This window comes from Anser brachyrhynchus, assembly GCF_964034855.1.
Source record: "Anser brachyrhynchus genome assembly, chromosome: 7".
In the NCBI taxonomy this organism is placed as follows: domain Eukaryota; kingdom Metazoa; phylum Chordata; class Aves; order Anseriformes; family Anatidae; genus Anser; species Anser brachyrhynchus.
Genome location: NC_137701.1, coordinates 25,835,148 through 25,858,671, shown reverse-complemented (window position 1 = coordinate 25,858,671; position 23,524 = coordinate 25,835,148). Strand labels below are relative to the sequence as shown.

General features: G+C 40.5%; 1 protein-coding gene across 28 annotated transcripts in view; it reads left to right on the top strand.

Annotated features, from left to right (window-relative positions):
- KALRN (kalirin RhoGEF kinase) overlaps nucleotides 1-23,524 on the top strand; it is a 502,773-nt gene that overhangs the window by 326,894 nt on the left and 152,355 nt on the right. For 26 of the 28 annotated variants that reach the window (XR_013953438.1, XR_013953439.1, XR_013953440.1 and 23 more), the window contains 7 exons: nucleotides 5,472-5,638; nucleotides 11,149-11,268; nucleotides 14,086-14,304; nucleotides 17,554-17,703; nucleotides 18,653-18,767; nucleotides 21,219-21,334; nucleotides 21,904-22,026. Coding sequence is in view for 25 of the 28 variants with exons in the window: in XM_080599249.1 (XP_080455375.1) it covers nucleotides 5,472-5,638; nucleotides 11,149-11,268; nucleotides 14,086-14,304; nucleotides 17,554-17,703; nucleotides 18,653-18,767; nucleotides 21,219-21,334; nucleotides 21,904-22,026 (1,010 nt within the window). In the remaining 3 variants the exon portion in view is untranslated. The remainder of the gene's footprint in view (nucleotides 1-5,471; nucleotides 5,639-11,148; nucleotides 11,269-14,085; nucleotides 14,305-17,553; nucleotides 17,704-18,652; nucleotides 18,768-21,218; nucleotides 21,335-21,903; nucleotides 22,027-23,524) is intronic. The other 2 variants (XM_080599254.1, XM_080599227.1) reach the window with 1 other exon arrangement.

The following is a 23,524-nucleotide window of genomic DNA, read 5'->3' as shown; positions in this document are numbered from 1 at the left end:
TTCTATTCGGAAACTTTTACAGCTGCAGGATGGAGGTTGTTGTCAGCTCCAACATGGAGGGAGAGGAGAGGGCAAGACACATTGCACGGGTAAGGACACTTGTCCTTGCACCAACTCCAGAACAAGCACTGCAGGGGGTCATGAGTTATGAATATTTGAGCTGGCCAGTCTGACCTCAGGTCTGGATAAATTCTAGCTGCTCTAGACTCCTAAGCTCGTAAACCTTTCTGCAACTAGATTTTATCCAGAGGCAAGCTGACCAGATGTGCTGGCTTGGTTCTCCTCAGGCTTGAGTACCCCTTCCCTGTGCCATGTTTCTGGGTGCAGACATGCCGAGAGGAGAGAGAGAGGTGGGGGGAGAGAGGAGCTAGTTATCCAGAAGCCCTCTGGAAAAGAATCCAAATATGAGAGCCTTGAAATGTATCATGGAATTGAATTCTTGTTTTCAGCCAGCTCCAATTGGAATTATTTTGTGTATAACAAGGCAATATGATAAACGATACTGGAATTTTCCTTTTCGATGTGCACTTGAAAGTTAAAGATAACGACTTGGATGCAAAAAACCTTTGGCATGTGCTCTGAAATGACAGACTTGATTCATGTTGATTGGGAGTCTGTCTGGTACTTCTACTCTGCTTCTCAGCAGTAAGATTCTGTTTCCAAGACATCCTATGAATCAGGACTTTTGTATCCTTGCATTCTGCATTTGGAAAAAGAGTGTTGTAATTCAAATTAATGACTGCATAAAGCCCAGAAGTGAATGTTACTTGCAAAGTGTTTTAACCTTCTTGAATGTCTGGAAAGAGTGCAAAGCAAGAGCGATTCCTGTTCTTTCCCTCCCCATATGCACTTTCAAAATAAAAAAAAAAAAAAAGATTTTTATGGTTTTATTCTTTGGCAAACATTTTACCCTTAGGCACCCACCTTTAAAAAAAAAAAAAATCTGGCAGTATTCAGCCTGATTTGGCAGGCTGCACTCAACAGAGGCTTAGAGATTGCTACAAGAATATGTTGTGAACTAGACAAGCCGGTGCATCGTGTGAACCATGTGTGTGAGCTTGTAGGAGATCTGCCCACACTGTGTCTGGCCCTGTGCTTCAGCACCCTTGCTTTCTGGGATAGCAAATTAGTCCTAATACATCAGTTAGTATGCTTTTTTTTTTTTTTTTTTTTGGTACATCATCTTGGAAGTATCTTAATACGAGTAGAAATCTGTGGGAGGTACAGAATATGATCCAGAACAGAGAACAGTCAGGAGTCTCAGGGACTGCTTTTTTTTATTTTTTTATTTTATTGCAGACAAAAGATCAACAGCTAAATGAAGTGACTTTTAAAATGCTTTTATAAGATTATCTAAGATCTCTTTCTATAAAGCCTACCTGATAAAAATCCATTGCTCCCAAAGGCAAGGAAATGGAACTCTCATGGGGATGCAGAGTAACTGTAGTTAATCAAAGGTAACGGTCATGTCTGCCTTGCAGAGAATGCTAAATGATGGGAGAATGGCAAAATAAGGGAGAGAGATTGCTCCTGGGACCCTACTGTTTCTTATTTTAATAAAGGAAAGCTCTAGTCCATAAAAAATTCATTTAATTTTACTCCCTCTTGCTGAATCCTATATCACAGTCACTCAGTGCATAAGTTAAGGGATGATTGTTCTTACTGTCAGAGCTGTGAACTTGTAGGGGTTCTGGGAAATCAACTGCCATTGCTGCTTCCCATCGTACAGTGTCACCACTGCTACAATCAAAATTCAGCTATAGCCATAGAAGTTAAAACAAACAAACAAAAAAAAAATAGTGATTTTTCAGGGACATTCCACCTAATCAGGCACTCTTAATTGCCTGAGGTTTCTTCCCTTCCATACAGTTATCTTTCAGTTTTATTCATTTTAATGTGTCACACAGGAACCAGATTCAATTTTGATCATTCTGGAGTTTGTCTTGGAGGTCCTTAAGCTAGTAAGCCTGTCAGATAAAATTACATCCAGGTTTTTCCAAGCATGACGCCTTTTCAACTTGGAAATCTTGGGCAGGTACATAAAGGTTTTAGACATTTGCCCACGAGTTTTGCACGTCTCATGCATATTTGGAGCAGTGATTCTCAGGCTGTGGAGTACCTGGAATTCTTTATGAACGCTGTGGTGTGGGTACAGTAAATCCAGTTGTCCTGTAATGGACCATGTCAGAATCCATGCAGATATTCAGGGCATCCATGTATGTGCCACATCTGTGCAAGTCCACTACTTCCAAAACACCATACAGCACAGGGTTATGTCCCATGTTTCCTTCCACTAGTCCAGCACATGTGGATGAGCCTGCTTTGGATTAGCCTGTTTTTCACAACGAGAATTATAACTCTTTGAATGTTAAAAAACTCTTTTGAAACTCAAAGAAATGTTTGTTTTCATTAGGGAATATGTAAGATCTGGAAGTCAAGTTGTGTTTTCTGAAATTTAGCAGTACTTTCAAACTGTCTTCCTGTCTGACTAATACCAGTGTCCTTCAGGAAAGAGGTTTGCATTAGAGATTGTTGCAACAGTATTCTCAAGAAGACTGGACTTCTTAATGACCCATCACTTTTTATTTCAATGAGCCTATCTTCTGGTTTTTCCAGTTTGATTGCAGCTCTATACTGATAACAAAGGATCCCCTGATTAAAGAGGATCTGTGTGCAAAAATTTGTGCAAAAACTCTCAAAAATTGATGCTGATTTTTGGGTGTCTATCTTGATAAATTAAAAGAGCCTGGTGTTTCCAGCAGAGGCAGCTTGGAGATTTTTGAGAGTTTAGGATCACAGTTCATGGGTGGTTTAACACTTCACCCCAAGCGGCAGTGACGACACATTCATGTCGTTCATTATCATATGTCCCTCAGTCATTCTGCTTCTAGGTACTAAAAGCAGCGACACTCTGATAGCTGATTAATTGACTGCACATGTTTATTTTGTTATTAAAGTCCATTTGCATTGCTAATATCATTGTCACCACGAGCACCATGGTCAGGTGTCACTCAAGGTTTACAGAGATAGCTTTTTATGTGTTAGAAGCAATTTCTCTAAGCCAAGCCTGAAATACACTGAAAAACTGATGTCAGGGTAATTTACACAATCACTGGCTGTTATGTGGTAAATTCAAAGCCCTTTTGTGTCCCGGGTGTCAAACTAACATAATTCATGTCTTTTCCCAGCATTGCATTGCTTAAAAGGGAAATGCAAATCTGTTTCTTTTTGGCTATGATGTCATTTTTGGGGTAGAAAATAGATATGATGAAAAGAGGACACTGCGCTGTCCTGTTACAGGCTTGTAACAGTTTGGTCTAAGAAGCAGGTTTAGAGGAGCTTCAAAAGAGCTTTGTATAGGTCAAAAACGATACTCCTTCCTTACACTGAATAGTACACCATGCTGCAAATAGCTCAGCCGTAACTCATGTACGTCTTGTAGGATGCTGGCCAATGTGGGTACTCTTTTTTGTAAATATCTTTTAAAAAAACATTTAAATTCATTATCCTTCACTTGATATCTGCTGCAATGGTTGGGACATGAGGAAAAAAAATGGCAACCGAGTTCAGTTTTATCAGAAAATCAGCTGTGCTTTCCTGTCTATCAAAACACAATGTAAAGATTTTATGTATGAAATTATTCTGAAAGCAAAGCTTTCCAATTTGCAAACCAATCTTTGAGAAGAATAAGTGCTCTCGCTGCGTGCGCTGGCGTGGCAGAATAAATCTGTGTGACATATGACAAGCAAGAAAGGGCAGATCATTCATCATGGGGAGTGCTGGCTGCCCTTGGATAGCATCCCAGTCAGTTCACTGGTTGCTGCTGATGAGTTAGCACATCAAAACCATACCAGCTGAGTGTGCACGAAGGAAAACTGTGCATTTAATATCTTATAGGTATGGTGAAGTCAAGCGTATGAAAAGCCCATCATGTCCTAAGGATACAGAGCCATATGCAGGCTAATTGTAACAACGATGCCTCATGTCTGGCATTTGAAAGGAACTTCACTCCTAAGAATAGAAGCATATATTAAATTTCCAGGTCTTAAATGAGAAGCCAGGGGCCATTCCACTTTATTTGGTAATGAAGAAACTGTTTTGTTTTGGCCGGGAAAGGGAATAAGCCAATCCCTTGCATTCCCATGTGCTTTTTTTCTGATAAAACCAGAAACCAGGAAAAAGAGGATAGAGTCAATCATAAGGTCATATTTATTTTGTGTACTGTCCTCTGTGGATACCACTGTGAGAGAGAATGAAAGTCACGAGTCTCTGAGGAGGATAAAGGGGAAAGAAAATAAATCTTTCTAAATGGATTTAAAAAATTATGTCCAGCCGTTGTACAGAAGCTTCTAATTAACACATTTCATTTTTAATGTCCTAATATTCCATGGAATCAAATGGCTTTGGAGAAAAGTGTAGTGTTTTCTCAGCATTACAGCAATTTGATTATTTTCCTATTAGGTTCCTGATCCTCCCTGTACTGAGGCCAGTGGCAAAATTCCAATAGACCTCAATAAGGGAAGAGTCGGGTCTTTATTAGTTTATAAGGGATTACAGTAATGTAGGATGACATCATAACTCTTCCGGGCCAAACTTTCCCAATTACACTTGTAACATACTCACCAATGCTATCATACCAGTGTAATAAAGAAGGAAGATGTGACGCTCTGTGTTTGTATTTCATAAAACCACCACTCGCAAGGCCCATAGGGTCACAAGAAAATTCAGGAGGTGGGAAGGGTCCTCAGGAGGTCTCTCTTTCAACCTCTGATCAAATCAGGGTCAGCTGTGAGATCAGGCCAGGTCATTCGGGTGTTTATCCTTTTCATGCAAGATGCAAGGAACAGAAAATGTGGTACTAGGCCACCTTTTTTATCTGGTATGTGAGGAGTGGATGAAAGTCACTCTGTGAAATAATTCTGAATGAACTACAGGTTGGTTTAAGCTAAATTGTTGTTAATGATCCCCTGAAGTGCTCAGATGGAAAAGTTGTTTGCCCTGTGGAGTTCCAAGTACTCATGGCACTATTGTAAATCTGGTGACTAGAATTTACTTTATTTCACTTTTCTATTTTCTTCCACTTCTGTTTTCCTCTTCTAAGTTCTTTTCAACATGCGTTTGTAAAGTATAAGTTAATGATCTACTGTAATGAAGGGAGATTTTTTTCTGCCTTTTTTTTTTAATTTGATGTTCGTGCAAGTTTTTGAGCAAAGCTATGGTTAAATCATGTTCTGCTAGTCAAATGCTGATGGGTGAGATGAGCAATGATCACGAGAGAAACACTATTTTGTAGAAGAGACGTAGTGGTGCAGAATAAGTAACTGGACAAGCCAAATACTGATGGTGAGAGTGTTCAGTGAGAAGGAGTTACTGAACGAGTTACAAATCAATGTGTTAGGTGGCAAAAAATGTTTGTGCAACTGTAATTGCAGATAAGTGCAATGATCTCTCTGCATGTTGTTCTGTTGTAGGCATTGAGCTGATCTGTGAAAAGGATATTGATCTTGCAACACAAGTTCAAGAGCTGCTGGAATTCCTTCACGAGAAACAGCATGAGCTGGAGCTTAATGCTGACCAAACTCACAAGAGGTTAGAGCAGTGCCTACAGCTTCGGCACCTACAGGCTGAGGTCAAGCAGGTGAGAGTTTTTAACCATGCTGCAGGGTCTTAAATGGGTTTTCAACCATTACAGCACATGCTAAACCATTATCTGCCAAGTCACACACCTTTAGGTGGACAATCTTAATCCCTTTTTCCTTAGCAGTACTTAATTTGCTGACAGATTGCATCATGACCTTTTACAAATAATGAAGGGCTCTGTTCCTTAAACTGCGCGTATGTGAGGCTTCATGAATAGTTATGGGAACTCCATGCAGAACGGACGCCCTGTCTTCTCAACTGGAGTGTGCCTCAAAGCCTGTATTCTGGGAGTACAATGATTTCATTTGGGATCCAGACTGAAGTTATTACAGAGAATTGGCCCAAAGCAAAGGATAATTGAGCAGTGATGTCTAAGCATGGCATTACAGTAGTTTCACTTTTTGTTATTGCTACACATCTGTTGACCTGCAGGAACCTTTAAAATCTTCTGGGTCAGATAAAAACTACAATCTGTGGTCTCTATCCTAGGATTTGCTTAACCGTCTTGGTATTGTTATATTGCTTTTCCTCCAGATTTCATTCTAGCTTAGGCAATCATGTTCTGCCTCCCTTGTTTCCCTCCCTAATATTTCATTTGGATACCTCACATTTCTCTGTTTTCTTGTGCTTTCAAAGCCCACTTTGATTTGAATATTTTGCAACCGTAATTGAAACTAGCATGGAACTCTCCTGAATTTTGATTTTAAAAATGTAGTTGGTTTGTGTTTGTGATAAATTCAAGGGACCCACCTCATAAAGCTCCAGAGCTCTACAGCGTACTTCGGCTTTCTTCTTAAGAAGAGACCCTGTGATATTCATAGTCACCATGTTAATGTGCAGAAAATCCTTTTTTCCATAGGTTCTAAAAGTTTGCTATACACTATTTAATAGCTAAATACTAAAATAATAAACTGGAGCCATGCAGTGGCAGTGCAGCACTCTCTGCAGGTACTTTATGTTACTTGCCTCACTGTCAAGTATCTGCTGGGCTTTACTATTCTACAAATCAAAATCTAACCAAAGGAAGTGGTTTTAGGACTGAACTGTCTAATGCTTACTGTTAGAGAACATACAGCTGCCTTGAATTAGTATTTTCTTAACATAGCTTGGGACTATCCGAGTCTTTATTACTGTGACCTTTCACCAAACCAATAGTGAAGAATCATTTTATTTGTTCAGTTGAATGCTAAGGACTCCTTTGCTTATTAACCTATAAATTACCACAGCTACAGTTTCTCTTGAAAAGAGCCAAGTTAAAATATATCTGTGCCCTATCTGTTTGGTTTCCTGTAGATGAGTCATATTCCCAACCATTTAGTGAAACTGGGAAATATATTGATTTTGGCTTGTAGCTCATCTCCAGTCTGGTCCAAATTTCCTTCACTTTCATTTTAATGCATCTGAGACGATGGATGATCTCATTACCAAATTGCACTCACTCTTGCAAATCAGTTGAGATTTGGTTGCCACAAGACACCTACTGTAGCGGTGGTTAACTTCTGCTGACATAGTAAAATTGGTCAAGACTGCTACGTGTACATGTGTTTGCATTTTGATGTAATGGCTCATGGAAATACAAAGTCTTTTAACTGTCTCTATCTATTTAAGTCTCATTTAGGAGGGGTTTCTGCTTTAAATCATATGCACCAAGGGTTCGAATGCCAAGACAATGAATCAAAGTTTGAGGCCATTAAAGCAGAACAATTCAAAGTGAGATGTTCTGTGAACTGCTTTAGAGTGGAAATAGTATAGATCAGTGATGCACAAACTATTTGTTATTTAGAAATACCCTTCCCAAGACTGATTTCCCCACACTTTCCCCACACATTTCCAACAGAAACTACAGAGCTTGGATTGCTTACATAAAAGTAATAGTAGAATAGAGTTGTGGAGATCAATTTGAAAAACAAACCCTCTAATGCTGTGCTTGCAGATATTTGGCTTCCAAAACCCCTTGCTTCTTGTCTGTGGGTTTTACTTCTTTTTTGATGTGTTAAACTTCCTGTAATATAGCCCCAGATATTGTCACAGTGTCCCACTATACTTACTTACCAGGTTGTTTTTAAGTGAATTTTGGATATATTTTTTTTCACATGCCCATTATTCATCCACTTTTGCTATTTTGGCATTAGATTTGCTTCCAGGTGGATATGCCCAAAGGATGATGGAAACCAGTCATTTGAGGGATATTGAATGCACTTCTTTTTTTGTTGTGGGGTTGGGTTTCTTGTTGTTGTTGTTTTTTTCCCCATGCAAATATGTCACAAAGTTCCTGGAAACTGGAGTACAGTTTTGAACATGGCTGAAATTTACCAGAAGGTGTCCCTGCTGGTGGTGGTGTATTTCGTGGTAAAAGCCTCTTAAAGAATCTTCAGAGGGACCAGAGATGTAAAAGGTTCTCTTACATTATTTTGCCTTTTAAACTTAAAAGTCTGTTCCAACCTAATTTGACTTGTATCATTATCAAGGCCTTAAAGTCTTTTTTAGGAACATCAAGAGAAGAGTTCTGACTAAAGTAAACCAGCAGACAGACTCACTACAGGACGCAGAACTCTTGTTTCTTAAGGAAGGTTGCACATGAGGTGCCTCCCCTTATTTTTTTGTCCTGTAAGTTCTGATGCTGTGCTCAGTGAAGATGTCAGAATTTCAGGGTATGAATCTTATAAGAATTTGGAACTATTATTTAATTAAGGAGGAGCCTTATCCAGAAGCAGTCTGTTTTATTAGAGACGCAAGTGGGAATTGTTTCAGAACTGTGGTGGTTGCCGTGTTAGAGAACCCATGCCTTGAAGTTGTCCGCCAGGAAGACATGGCTTTTATGTAAGTCACTGTTAATGCATTTCTGCTTCTCCATTGTAAAGAAAATGGTTAGGCTTTTTTAAAGAGTCTTTGGAGATTTATTTAACTCCAGGATTATTTAATCACTGCTTCTACAAAGTTGATAAAATCTGTGATTTGTAGGATGTGTCTGTTTAAAACCATGCTTAAATAATTGGCTTGTCTGTGCATTCCTAGATAGTAGTGAATATATTAATACATGCAACGACCAGAGAAGCGTCTTGGTGCTGTAATAGCAGCTTCTATATTTATTTTAATGAAAAGGTATGAAGCGCCATATAAGTTCTTGTTAACCAGATACAAATGTGTAAATGCTCTCTCTCAGTCATTTCACAGTCTACTTCCAAACCAGAGGCACAATTAAAAGCTCTGCAGGTGATCAGATTTTGCACTTAGACTTACGGAAGCTTTAGATATGCCACAAAATGTTTTCTTTCTATGTGAACCACACGCACGCAAAAAGAGGAAAAAATAACAGAAAAACATTGTTTTGGAAAAAGCTGATACAATCCCAGATGAGGTCCTGACATTTAAGTGTTGGACTTTTGGAGGTAGAACGGGGTCGTTTAAGTTCTTTCAAGCAAAATCTGCTGGGGTTTGGGTGCTCACTGGGCCTGGAAGAGGGAGCGCGTGGTCCCCCAGTGAGTGTCTGAACCCACTTTCTGGGGGAAGGAAGTGGGGGACACAACAGGGAGTGGCAGCAGCCTTGATCAAGAAGAGCTCTGAGAGACTGTCAGGATGGAGAACCAAAGAGCCTGACCCAGAGTACTTCATTCTGCAAATTACTGGTTTAACGAGACAGTTGTAAAGAGGGATCTGCACATCCATTAACACTGGAGGAAACCTTGCTGCTTTCAGTTGCATAGTCCCTCTTCCTCCTTACTCAAACTTGTTGTCTATTAGCTTTTTACTAGTTTAGTTTCTTTTTTAAGACTGAGGCTTCCAGTGTGGGTTTTGTGTTTTTGTTTTTTGACTTTTTGGAAACTTAGATGTTTATATAAAATCTGTACCAAAATCTCTATGACAAGTTTTGAAAATTTCAGATCAAATGAAAGCTGTTGCCCAGAGGACCCCGTCACGCCCTGATTCTATTGCTTGGGGAAAAAAGAAAAAAAAAAACAAAAAAAAAACAATTCAGTTGTTGCATTTTTAGCATACAGAGTCAGTGTTTTTTACACTCTAAATGGCCCAAGCCAGGATATATCTCAATATATCAAATGTGAAATAATGCGTTGCTTTATGATATACTCACCTCAACCCTTTTCCAGACACAGCCATCTTTTGGTTAACTTCAGCTTTTGGTACCATGTAGTGGGTAATAATGTAGCTTTCTTCTCTGATGGATTATAGAAAATGCCAGCCAAAAAGATTGCCATATGATAACCCAATTTCTTTTCCTTTAAATCTTTGTTGCATTTCCCACAGGATCAATAATACCTGCTGATGAAAGACAGAAAGCTGACAAATGAAATCTTCCACACTGTTGTACTGAGCAGATGTAATTTTGTACAAATTAGGGTCAGATACGTGTGTAAATGTTTCCTCTTTCTTTGTCCTAGGGAAAATTCATTTTTCTACCCCACAGGGAACTGAATGGCTACAAGTAGGGTGATACTTGATGCAGGGATAAAAAACAAAACAACAGAAAATCCCTGTTTCTTTCAGATGATTTAATGGATCACTTGGTGAAAATGATGGCACAAAAGGGAAATTACTGTGTAGAATATTGCAGCAAAGTCAATTTGGGAGCTTTGTAAAACACAAGCTAAATTTAGGGCAGTGCCTGGGCAGTCAGGATTTCCTGTGCATCTGTGAATTGAATTCAGCAACTTGCTGGCTTTATTGGAATAATTTGACACCCACACAGGTAGAAAATAGGCTTTGAGCCAACACAGCAGAGAACTTGCACATGCGTGTGGGTTGTTAATTTTCCAAAAACACGTCTTAAAATAGTAGAAAGTGTCACTGTTTAAATAAATAAATAAGAGCTTGATAGATTAATTACCTACATTTAGCATTTGATTCTGTAGTCATAACAGCATTCGTTGCATGTCTACAAATAATCTGAACATCCCTGAAGTACAGCCTCTTGACTAAATATAAAATGCAAGACATGGAGTTTCTTCCTAGCTCTGCATGCACCCAGAAACTCCAACTGCATCTTAACTACGTGCCAGATGAAACCAACTGCATCTTCTCCTTACCCCCAAGCTCTGACTTTTGCATGAAAGAAACACAAGCACGAAGGGAGCTGCAGCATGACCCAGCAAGGTCCATAATTCAAGTTGGAAATTCGAAAAAGAGAGAGATCTTTATGTTTAATTTCAAATATCCCTTATTATACTTCGTGGTTTTGCCCTGGGGTATTTGCACAGGAGAATATTCATTTTTGTGATCAGATCTTCAAAATGAAAGCTCTTTGCCATCTGAATATCCACATAAATATTTTGGGATTTGATTCCTTAATCAGTAGCTTCTGCAGTAAGATCTTTCCCTCTGACAATTTCTGTCATTGAGTCCTTATCTTAGGATTTCTTTCTGCTCACTGATTCAGCCTGAGACCATACTGGGCAAAGTACCTTTCTGTTGGTTAGGCTGAGCCATTGTTTGATAGCTGGCTACAGAAACCTTTGTATGGAAGCATCCTTTAAGCACATACTTTCTTTGCAGGTGCTTGGCTGGATCCGGAATGGTGAATCAATGCTGAATGCAAGCCTTGTCAATGCAAGCTCCCTCTCTGAAGCTGAGCAGCTCCAGCGAGAGCATGAACAATTTCAGCTGGCCATAGAGGTAATACAAATAAATTAACTTTGTTTCTTCATCCTAGCCGAACAGCATGCAAAGGTTATCTCTTGGGCATCAGTCGTTGCTTGCTTGAAGGAGGGGAAGGAGTAAAAATTTTAGAAAGTCAACCTACCATTAAACTCATAAAGCAGCTGGAGGTTAATAGTGAGATAAATTATTTATCATCTGCAGCTAATTCTTCTGCTGTCAAATATCAGCATTTCCATTCATGAAAATGACATTCACACATCTCCTGATAATTTCTTTAGTGAAAAACAATAGGATTAAAATTCACAAAGTGGTCTGAAAATGGTAGAGGTTCATGAAGTCAGATCATTTCAGAGCATTCATTTATGAATATCTTTGATTCTGGATAATGCTCTCACTTGTAATCTTTGATTCAGCGGCTCTGTTGTTGGTGGCAGAGGAGATATTCATTCAAACCCACATTCTCAAACACCTTTGGTTTAAGCAAGAGGGGTGATTCTTAAGAATTGCCTGCTGAACTGAGCTCGTGCCCCTGCTTGCGTGTGAGGAGCACGTCTTTGACGTGGCCCTTGAAAACCAATAGCGAGTCAACGCATTTGCCTCCCTCATGGTGTCAGGACATGGCAGGAGTAATAGCACATCCTCTGAGCTGCTGTGCTTTGGATAAGAAGTGGAAAGTTATCAACTCCCCTGAGTAGAGGACTTCAGAACTCATGGTTTGGCTCAGTTCTTTACGTACCCTTGCTATTATGAACACACCTACGCTCACAGGGTGTGCTTGCTCCAATTATGTATAAGGAGGTACATTGCTTTCTTCTGTTCCTGCTTATCAAGGTGCATATGCTTCCCCAGTTTTCTGTGTTAATTGTTACCTTTTTACAAAGCAAAGAACAGGTTGGCAAATCACTTTCTGTGGTTTATATATGTTTGAGGAAAAAGAAAAAAAGAGAAAAAAAAACACTTTATGAGAATAATATTCCCATAATGGAGATTTTAAAAGATGCCCAGCTTAGGGGGAAAAAACTGTCTTTATGTCTTCTGATAAACTTCAAAGCAGTCAGTATACATTATAGTGTGGCTAGTAAGTATAGAGTTTAAAACTTAGTAAATGACCTGTTTTGATCTAGCTCCGCTCACAGTAAGGAAGGAGCAGCTGCTGTAGCTCCTAAGGGAACAGAAAGAAGTTTTCTATCAATTCTGTATGAGCTGGCTGGTACCGAGCCATGCTGACCACATCTTGGCAGCCATCACCAGGCGGCGGTGGGGGACAAGACACCTACCAGCTGTGTTATCACAGCTTGCTGCCATTGAGCGAGTGCTTGTATTTGGTGGTAAATGCAAATCACAGAGGGAGAAGAGGGTTACACCACAGTACGGGGAAAATAAGTTTTCAAAGGGAGAAAACACTAGATTAAATATTTAAAGTGTTTAAACCTCAATATGGGGAAGAGATCAGCAAAGCACGCAGGGCAGACAGTCCTCTAAAGGCACGCTAGATGTGAAATTGGTTTTCAGTTAAAGTCCTTTAAAGTCTATTTAAAACAAGTATTACGACTCTAACATCAGTAAAGCAGCTGGATATTACATTTAACCAGTTGTTCTTGAACATCTTCCTAAATGTTTCTGCCAAGTATTAATCCTTTTTTTTTTTTTTTTTTTTTTGCTAATAGCTTTCTCTACATTGCATTATTCATCAATGTATTACCAGATGATTTCAAGCTTCTTTCCAGGTTCAAGGATTAGATCATAAATGTATCACATGAGAATTTGTCAGCAGCAGTTACAAATGGGATGCAGAACAGAGGAGTCTTCAGGAGATTTTAGGGCTTCTGTTCAGAAGATTAAAATCAAATATTGGGCTAAACCTGAACACAATTACTTGGGAGCTGGGAAAGGCCAGGGGCTATTTTCCCCTTAGTAACCTACAAAGGAAGGTGTAACCACCGTTTGGTTAACTGAGAGGCACAGATGCAGGCTGGGGAATGGGGCAGATATATCAGTCCTGCCTGCAACTGAGCCAACTGGGGAAACATGTGGAAAATAGCTTGACTCCCCTCCGAGTTCTGCCCTTAAAGGTAGCACAATATAGGTCCAATGTGAGTGTACTGTCTGAAACCTATCTTATTTGAACTGATATCTGTGGCATAGTTCATGCTGTTAAATATATATATATGGCTAAAGAGAAATCATCATAATGGGGAAGGTTTTTTTGTCCTCATGGTCCAAATAGTATTTTCAACATTTGTTGATGAAAGCCATTCCTAATATCTTTAATTTACGTGGTACAGCAGTGTTCCCTCTAAGGCAGCCTCATGTTTCCTGGCTTGACGCTTTGTATCCTGCAGACAGGACAATAGTATACCTGAGGAAAGCTGCTGATGCCAGCAAACTCTCTGGCAAGAGTCAAATCGGGGTGATTAGGCCCATAGTTTGCCAACTCTTTGGTGTTTGCTTTTGTGCCTGCAGACTGTGTAGGATGCAGTCAGCACTGAGTACAGGCAGGGTGGGAGCTCAGCATGGTAGCTGCCTGCACTGGGGCGGCCACAAGGGATCCACCAGGACTCTCTCCCTTGCCTCAGGTTGTTCCCCATGGGGCAGTAGCTGTCCGGTGGAGCTAGCCCATTGTGGCCGGTACTTGCTTGTCCCAAGCTTTAATAACCTTGTAAATGTGTGTGAATAACTGAAACTAAAATGCTTTGCGGAAAGTAACTGTTAACTGGAGATAACTCTAAAAATGTTTCACTCTCTCACATCTCCATGCTCACGCCTCGCTCCACCTTTCTACCATAAATCTGGCGCATCTGTACAACCTCTCTTTCCTCCCCTCATACACAGTCCCTGTTTCATGCCACTTCCTTACAGAAGACACACCAGAGTGCCCTGCAGGTCCAGCAGAAAGCCGAAGTGCTGCTGCAGGCTGGGCATTATGATGCCGATGCCATCAGAGAATGTGCTGAAAAGGTGGCCCTGCACTGGCAACAGCTGATGCTGAAGATGGAGGACAGGCTCAAACTGGTCAATGCTTCGGTGGCCTTCTATAAAACCTCTGAGCAGGTGAGCTGAACAGTGTCGTGTCCATTTCATGGCAGTTGCCTACAGTCTTGCATTTAGTTCCCAGTGTGTAGTGCAACAGTCTCAGTAAGATCACTGGTGCAATCTCTCTACTCCTTTAGGATGTTGAACTGTTCCAAATATCTGCTCCCTTTTCCTTGAGCAGTCCCACAGATAGGAAGTGTGGCACTTTGGTCAACCCTGCTTGCCTCGAAAAGCTGCCTTTTGATACATTTGCATGTCTCCATCGACACACAAAGTGCAAACAAAGCTTTCTGTCCCTTGAATAGGACCCACATGTGTTCTCAGGTGACCCCCAGCTAACAAACACCAATGTGATTGCACTCCACCCCATGACAGTGGTGGTACATGTGGGTTTTCTACTCTGATCCCAAGTGCAGAGGGTCTTTTACCAGCAAGGGATTGTAAAGCATTAACAACATTAACCAAAAGGATGATTTATCCAGTGGCATAGCAGGTTGAACTGGCCAAAACCATGTTTCAAACAGGCAGTTTGAATTATGCAGTAACTTTCATCTTAAAGTTTTTATTGAAACTGTGTGGAAACAATATAATTTTTGAGCTTTTTTTAATTGTCTCCTTCCCAAAGGGAAAAATTTCTGAAATCCTATCATCTTATTTTCAAGTCCTCATTATACCAGAGTTCATTTTGAGGAATATAAATCTGCATTTCTTTGAGAACTGCTTGCCATTAATTACTTATTATTTTGTGAGCAGCACTAGCCAGTGTTTTCAATAGTAGTAAAACACCACAATGCCAAAACAGATGCCAAGATACAAAGCGATTTCTCTGAAATCCATCTGCAGCACAGGTAATTATGGCAGTAACCATTATATGTTGACACAACTGTACCTCATTCCAGGAATCCATGAATTGTAAACCACATCCAGTTGGCTGCAGGTACAATAGGATCATTCATCTCTTGCATAAACAGGTGCAACTTCACTGTAGCTGGTGGTGAGAGTTAGTGTCATGGTATGGATACTCGAATGGCCTCATGTGATATAATTTACTGCAGCCAGGCAGCTTGTGTTAGCTGTAGGAACCTGTGGTTTTGTGAAAAGCAGCAATGATTTCCATTAAAATTTCTATTGTTATCACCACACAGTTAGTTCCTCTATCAGAGAACAGGCTTGGAAAGTTTTTTAGCACAGCTAAATATGTCATTATGGACCAAGATAATTTTTCCTAAACATCAAGGCTGTAGATGATCCTTGGGCCACTTTTTGTTGTCATTGTGTAATGCATTTATAAGATTGTTTAAAATAAATTAATTCCTTATAATTAATGTCCTTCCCTGTGAAGGGTTTACAGATTTACAGTCCCTGATGCACTCAGGATTGGAAAGAATTACTGCTGGTGGAGGACTGTGAGAAATGGAAGCCATTAAGGGATTCATTAGTGCTTTAGGCAGTCAAATGTGCTGGCCAAAATATGCATAGCCAGTCATTTATCAATTCCGTCTCTCTTCCTTTCTCCAAGTGATAGACAAGCGTACTGCAGTGCCCACCAGTTCATTCATGAGTGGTGTCTCTGCAGCAAATGTTTGGAGCAAACATCGCTCAGTCTTTAATGCTCATGAACTTGCTGCTGCAAGCAGTCTGTCATTCTCTCAGGCTGCAGGACTGATCTACAGCCCTTAGCAGTCTGGTCCCTGGCTGCATGACAGTGGATTGAGTAATTTACTGGATCCTGAGTTCTCTGAGTATCTACAAAAAACAGCTAAAAAGATGGCCAGAGAGACTGTCACAACCAGCCAAACTTCTTCACGCCTGTCTTCCCCAATTCACTATGTTTGTGGTATAGCTGGTGGAGCCCTGGCTTTCATATTGTCCAGTTTCCCTCTGACTTCATCGACAGCCTGCTTCCTGATAATTTCTCTCATCCTCTTAACAGAGAGGTGATACCTGAATGTGCAGGAACCGTCTTTCTGCAAAGATGTGGACCCAAGGCAGTCCATCTACTTTGATTTTTTTTAAGTCACCAAACCCCAGTAGAGTACCAAAGTTCTCAAGAACCAACAAATAAAATAGAAATGCTTTTCTGTGCCTAAATAACACGTGGGACATTTGCTCTCCAGCAAGCGGTTGAGGGTGAGGGCTGGTTTGCATCCAAGCAAGGAACTGATTTCAGATTGTCAAATGCCTGGCAGCAGGTAGGTCAATCAGTTAACCTCAGTTCACCAGTCTTAAAATGGATTTTGATGTGTTCAGGAATGGAGTTTTATGAAAATGACCTGTAATAGTGGGGGGACGATTGAGTGGTTCCGGAGTCTCTTCTAAACTATGCTCTTAAGCACGTGGGGTCCTCTGAATTATATCTTTGTTCATATAAAGATTGCAGGAGTGAGCAAGCAATGGGTGAGCATGGTTAGTCAGAACCCCAGCAATAACTGACTGGATGGATCTTCAGTAATCTTAGTAGTGGAGTGTGTAGGAACAGTCCTCTAGGAAAGAAGAGGAAAGCCCCCAGTGGTCAGGAAAGCTTAGGCAGTTTTTTCAGTGTCTGCACAGGGCACTGAGAGTCATTCTCAGGATCTGCAATGCAAAAGACTCAACCTTGTCCAAGGCTGCTGCACACACGATTTTCAGACTGTGCTGGTTTATTTGCCTTATTCCCTTCATTCAACCAAGATAGAAGATCCTTCAGTAAGCCCTGTACAGTGGAACACCTGCATCCACCTACCTTGTGACACTGATTTAATGTCTATTGGTATCCATAAGTCTTTACAAAAGCTGTATAGGGAGCAGCTAACATGCAGCTGAAGAGAATTAGTTCCAGCTTCAGAACTTGTTTCAGGAAAGTATTTAAGCATGTGTTTTTCTTTAAGTATGTGCTAATTCCCTTGACTTCAGTGGGATTTAAACACATCTAAAGCACCCTTCTGGAATAGGGATTGTTTCCTGAATGATCCACGGGGGCCAGACTGACCCCTGCCTTGGTTATACCTTTTGAGCTTCCCCCCTGCTATGCGTTGGAAGAGAAGAAGGATTTATCACCCTTAAACCAGACGAATTGCATCCCAAACAGTAGAGATCCCTGTGGGCAAGAATAACTAATAGATCATTCTGTCCAGGGCCTGTTTCATACCTGGTTATCCTCCATGCCGTGGCCTACAGTCAAGTCAAATTTGGGTTTGAAATATTTTTGGTTTTTAGACTTTTCCTGAATATGTTCCTCCTCGTTATGATTGTGGATAACAACGTTGTTTTGCTCTGGGCATGCTTCAGGTGTGCAGTGTATTAGAGAGCCTGGAGCAAGAATACAGACGGGATGAAGACTGGTGTGGAGGTCGAGATAAACTTGGACCAGCAGCTGAGATAGACCACGTCATCCCGCTGATCAGCAAACATCTGGAGCAGAAGGAGGCTTTTCTCAAGGTCTCATTTTAGTTCTGTAATAAATCAGAAAAAAAACTCCCCATTAGGTAGTCAATTTAGGACACTGTTGGTAAGTTTAAGAGAAGGCTCTGAGGTGTAATTCCAGTTCAGATACTGGCTCTCTGTATAAGCCCTAGGCTAATTTCACACTGATATAATAGGAGTGATAAGCATTATCATGAATGTGTATCTCCAGGAGATGTCATCAGGACTAATTAGGTGATGTTTACATTTCACGTGGAGAATGCTAGTTGTTATGGTGGTTCAAAGTATTTATTTTCAAAATTGCATACAAGGAGCATTATAAATGACAAGTGTTATATGGTATTTTGGTGCTGGCTTATACAAACCGTACAGAATTTCAGACTCTGTCCTCCAAGCCAATACCTGAAAAACTGCTACCAACTGAAGCCATTGGGTCTCTTTAGCACAGCACTGGGATGGAGACTGATTTCCTCCTGCCCTTCCAGTTGTTGCTTGCTAAGAACTGCAGAGCTGACAGGCTGACAAGTCAGCTGACAGCCAGCCTCCCACTTCCACTAACACTGGTGTACAACATGAAACTAGTCTGACAGGCATGGCTTAAGAATCAATGCCTGTAGATTGCATGCTTTTGGAAGCAATGAGTACTCTTCTGGAGACAGGGTTAGGATTGGTTAGATTGAAAATGTATGTGAGGTACAAGCTCTTTGCAACCAGTTGCTTGATTATTGTCATTAATTTGTCTTAAGATGTAAAATCAGGCACTGAATTCAAAATGACTCATGTATTTTAATACATTCATGAGGCTGTTCATTTATTAGCTGGGTTTGTTGACTCTTAACTGAAGCCTCTGTGTTTCCATATGAAAGAGAACTTCTTGCAAAATAAGCAGACAGTTCCCTTGAGTCCTTTTTGCTTTCTTTGTTTATCTTTACTAACTCTTCTTGGCGGGGGCTGTTTTTCTTAGGCTTGCACTCTGGCACGAAGAAACGCCGAGGTGTTCCTCAAGTACATCCACAGAAACAATGTTAGCATGCCTGGAGTAGCAAGCCATACCAGGGGGCCTGAGCAGCAAGTGAAAGGTTGGTGCACCAATGCAATGACAGCATCACGGGTTTTCCTTGCATCCTTCCTCCTCCATTGCTAAGTTCTGAGTTGTTGTCATCCTGAAGTTTGTGCTTGCTGAGAAGGTACCTTAGGTTTTGGTATCTGCTTTCACTAAAATGACATATATGCCTGACACCGCTAGCAGTGGTAGTGAGGCCTCTCAGAAGGTGATCCCTCTTCTGCTAAGCTCTTATGCAAAGCTCTGCTATCGCAAGTGATAGTGGGGAATAAAGGAAAGGGCTTTGAAACTTGGGCTCTCTCTGGCTTCCCTTGTCAGGGGAGTCCATGGGAGTGACACTGTGCCATTGCCCACTACACAGGTAGTCAGCTGAGATGATCATACGTTGTTTTGTCTTAATATCTAAAAATGAATAAACAAGTAAGTACATATCAAACACAAGATCTAGATGCATCCTACTTCTTCTGAGCACTGAAAGTAAGGAAAAAAAAAAAAAAAAAAAGAGTCCAAGCTTGTTTGGTCCTAGGTTGGATCTGCAGTATTTTTGTCCCTCGAATCACCCTGCCACATCAAGCAATCACTAGCAAAAATATCTGCCTGTGGTTGTTTTCCTTTGGTCAGAAGAGCAGTTTGCAATCATATGATACATCTGAGATGTTTGAAATGTTTCCACTTCTCTGCTTAATTAATCATTTGTCAACCTGTGGCTAGCAATGCTGCAAGGTACTGATAACAATAATCAAAGTGAATCTGCAGAGCTAAATCATTTTTGATTATTATTGGCTGGCTTGCAAACTGCAGAAAGAGACAGACATAGCAGTACAGCCGTTATGTCTGTGAAAGGGATAAGAACCTTGGTTATATACAGAAGGTGAAAATGGTGCGTCTGAAAAGATTATTTTTATTCCTTTCTGTTGATACCAGTTCTGCTGTGTTAATCTGACTTTGGTCCTCCACTTTCCTTGCTACCGTGTCAAATATTTTTTGTGTTGTGGACATTTTTTCCCTACAGTTGAAAATCTTGGGGAGATTGCTTAAACCTTGATTCAGTGAGTCCCTAAACATGCACCTGATATAAGCTTGTGAGTTTTCTTCACTGAGTTTGTTTGAAATTACTCACACATTTATAAATCAGCTCATATGTTAATCTTTTTGTAAGTCAAATGTCTAGAGCAAAGTTGTTAATATAGAACAAAATTAGTTTTATTTGGCATAAACTAGTTATTCAGAGACCTGATCTGGAACACCCATGACAAGTTTCCAGTTAATTTCGTCATTTAGACAAAATTCCTGCTGTCTCCAGCAGGGACTGGGCTACATTTTACAATTAACTTAAGAATTACAAATTTTTTGACCATAATAAGTGTCAGACTTGTAAATGCGAAGGGATGTATCCAAATCTGCTTTCTGCCAGTGGAGTGGATACATAAGCTGTGGATGAATCAAGGCTCAGAAAGGACTTGAGGTAAGAGAGATTATTTTACTGGGTGAAGTAAATGATCATAACTCACTGTAAGGGATTGACAAGCTGGACTTAATGTTTTAATACAAAATAGTGTGGCTGCTGCTCAGACTGCGTGTGCCTAAGCCCCCTCTAGTGGATGCCACATTTGATGCTATGGAAAGGGGCTGCGGTGCCATACCCAGGAGTGCCTGACACGAGCTGCAGGGCTGACAGCCACAAGAGACTTAGCGTGGTTTCATTAGAAAACAGAGCTTTAACTGAGGTCTGTGTCAGTGATAGAGTGTAAATATCTTTCATTTTCTGTGGGTGTGATTTTTTTTGTTGAGTTAAATCAGTTAAATCAGACCCTTTCATCAAGTTGATACAGTCTGGCTGAGCACCCGCAGGTTTCAAAGAACATGTATATGCCAGACCCCAAAGAGAGGCCAGTCTCCTTCAGGTCTGTTCCTGAGCCTCAGTGTCTGCCACATCCCTTTCACACAGAAAAAGAGTTTAGAGGATCAATACCAGGCCCTAACCCAAAGTCCTAACCTGGCAGTTATTGCAGGTCCCATCATAATGAGTTGATGAGTTCTGCTCAAGTTCTGCTCTGAGTTCTGCTCAAGACAGCATTCTTTGGTGCCAAGTGCTGGGTAGCCTGTGGCCAGAACAAGGCAATAAAAAGGCAATTCTTCTGTGTCAACTAGCACCAGGCCACTAAAATAAGCAACAGAAGAGAACAAAAGGACTAGAAATCAGGTACCCCAATGTATTTGCTGGGGTAAATTCCCAACTCCGTTCTAGCACCTCCTCCTTTACCAGATAACTCTGCAACTGCATCTTATTACTGTTGTTGTTTTTGTTATTATTTAAAGCAGTCCCATTGAATCAATATTTTTTTTAGGAAGCACAATCTCAGGGGCTGTCCTTGGGTCCAGTCAGAGTGATTAAATTCAGATTTTAATGGCTTATTTCTTTATGCATTCCTATAACCACTAATCCTGCAGTTCCTTTGCCCTACAGCCATTCTGAGCGAGTTGCTGCAGAGGGAGAACCGGGTCCTTCACTTCTGGACTCTGAAAAAGCGACGATTAGACCAGTGCCAACAATACGTTGTCTTCGAGCGTAGTGCCAAGCAGGTAGTGTAACAACCCCTGTTTGTCTTTCTGTCTTGGCAGTGTGTAAATAACCCTTGTATCCACATCATGTGTCTTTGTGGGGTTCCTATCGCAACCCTGAGTTATATTTAAAAACTGTAACTTTTGAATACATGGCAAATATACATTTTAAAAACAATTTAAAATAATTCCCAAGTCCAACAACAAAACTCAGTATTTTTGCCAGGTCATATTCTTTTCAGGATTTGTTCTTCAGTTAGAAAATAAATATAAGAGCAAACTTGTTTTATTGAGCTTTTATTGAATGAGAAAACTGATTTCGCTCTGTCCAGATTTTGCTGTATGTTGGTTGAATCCCCTACACTCCTTTTTCTCCTAGGAAACAGACAGCACCTTTTGTATCCTTTCCCATCTGCTTTAATTATTGTGTTCTTTTTATGTGTTCCTAGAAAGTGTATTAATACACACAGTATTATGTCACAGTTGCCCTGATATCCGTTATTTGGCAGATTTTTTTGTTAGTGGATTAGTTCTTGAAATACAAAGACTATTTGTTTTGTTTTTCCTTTGGTTGTTTCTGACATTCACAGGCCTTAGACTGGATCCAAGAAACAGGCGAATATTACCTCTCTACTCACAACTCCACAGGGGAATCGGCCGAGGAAACTCAGGAACTCCTGAAGGAATATGGGGAATTCAGAGTACCTGCAAAGGTAAAAAATGACATTAGTCTAATTATGGCATCTACCTTAGTCTGATTATTTATGGTTCTTTAAATGTCTTAAATCTCTGTAATCACATTCTCTTGATTTTATATTTTCCTTCTGACGTTCCTAGCCCAAAAGATAAATGTCCTTTGAGAATTGTGACCTTTCATTTTTAGCAAGACATAAGCACAAAAATGTGTTTTTCTCCCCCTTGACTTTTACTGATTATGGAGCATTTTTGCTCTGATAGGAATGAAGAGAAAGTTCATTTGCATACACAACACAGCAACCTAACGAGATATACCTAAATTCCATCCTCAGAAAATCATACAAGAATGACACAAAGTTCCTAATTGTTCTGCAGCTTCTGAATATACCCATGATCATCTCGGATTCCCCCTTCTTCTTCTTAGCCTGGAGAAGAAGAGGCTTGGGGGGCGGATCTCATCAGTGTATATAAATACCTGAAGGGAGAATGCAATAAAGACAGAGCCAGGCTCTTTCCAGTGGTGCCCAGGGACAGGAGAAGAGGCAGTGGGCACAAACTGGAAAACAGGAGGTTCCCTCTGAACATCAGGGAGCACTTTGTGCTGTGCAGGTGACAGAGCACTAGCACAGGCTGCCCAGAGAGGTTGTGGAGTCTCCTCGTTGGAGATCTTCAAAAGCCACTTGGAAATGGTCCCAAGCAAGTTGCTCTAGGTGGCTCTGCTTGAGCAGGGGGGCTGGACCAGATGGCCTCCAGAGGTCCCTTCCAACCTCAGCTATTCTGCGATTCTGCGATTACAACCACAGTTTGTTTGATTCATTGCAGCTGGACTGATCACAGGCGGTAATTTATCTTACTAGAAATGTTCCACTGATCCCAACGAAATACTTTAAATAAATGGGTTTGTAAACTCTGGGATGAGCATTTTTTAATACAAAGCTGTACTACCAAGAATCTATTAATTTATATGGGGCAATTCTGAGAAGTCTGGTCAGGTTTACAGGGGAATGGTGATTGGATCTGCTTCAGACAAATTAATTCAAACCATAGATAATTCACAGACCATGAATCCACAGGGGTATTACCAGTCATTGATAAGGATCTAAATTGCAAAGTCAGACTGCAGTATGACCATGGCTTTGGTATGATGTAGCTTCATTTCAATGTGTCCTGAAATTGATCTTCTGTAATCCTTAAATTCCTTATTGGGTTGTCCATGCTTGCATGGGTTTGATTCACAGGGTTTGTGTTCTTCATGTCCCCTTCCTTTTTACTGAGTTTGCACATTTGTGAAAATAGGAGATAAGAAGAGTGGATGGGAGCTAAATTAATCAGACAGGGCCCATGCAACATTCCTTTAACAGAACTTCTGTCCTCTAACCATCAGCATGCCTGCAGTTGTTCCAATTTGTCATTTAATTTGTAATCAGAATAATCCCAATTCATCCCAAAGTTTCCAAGCTATTTCTATTCATGATTTAGCCTAGAGTTAAGTTTTATACCTTGTTGCTTTCTGAC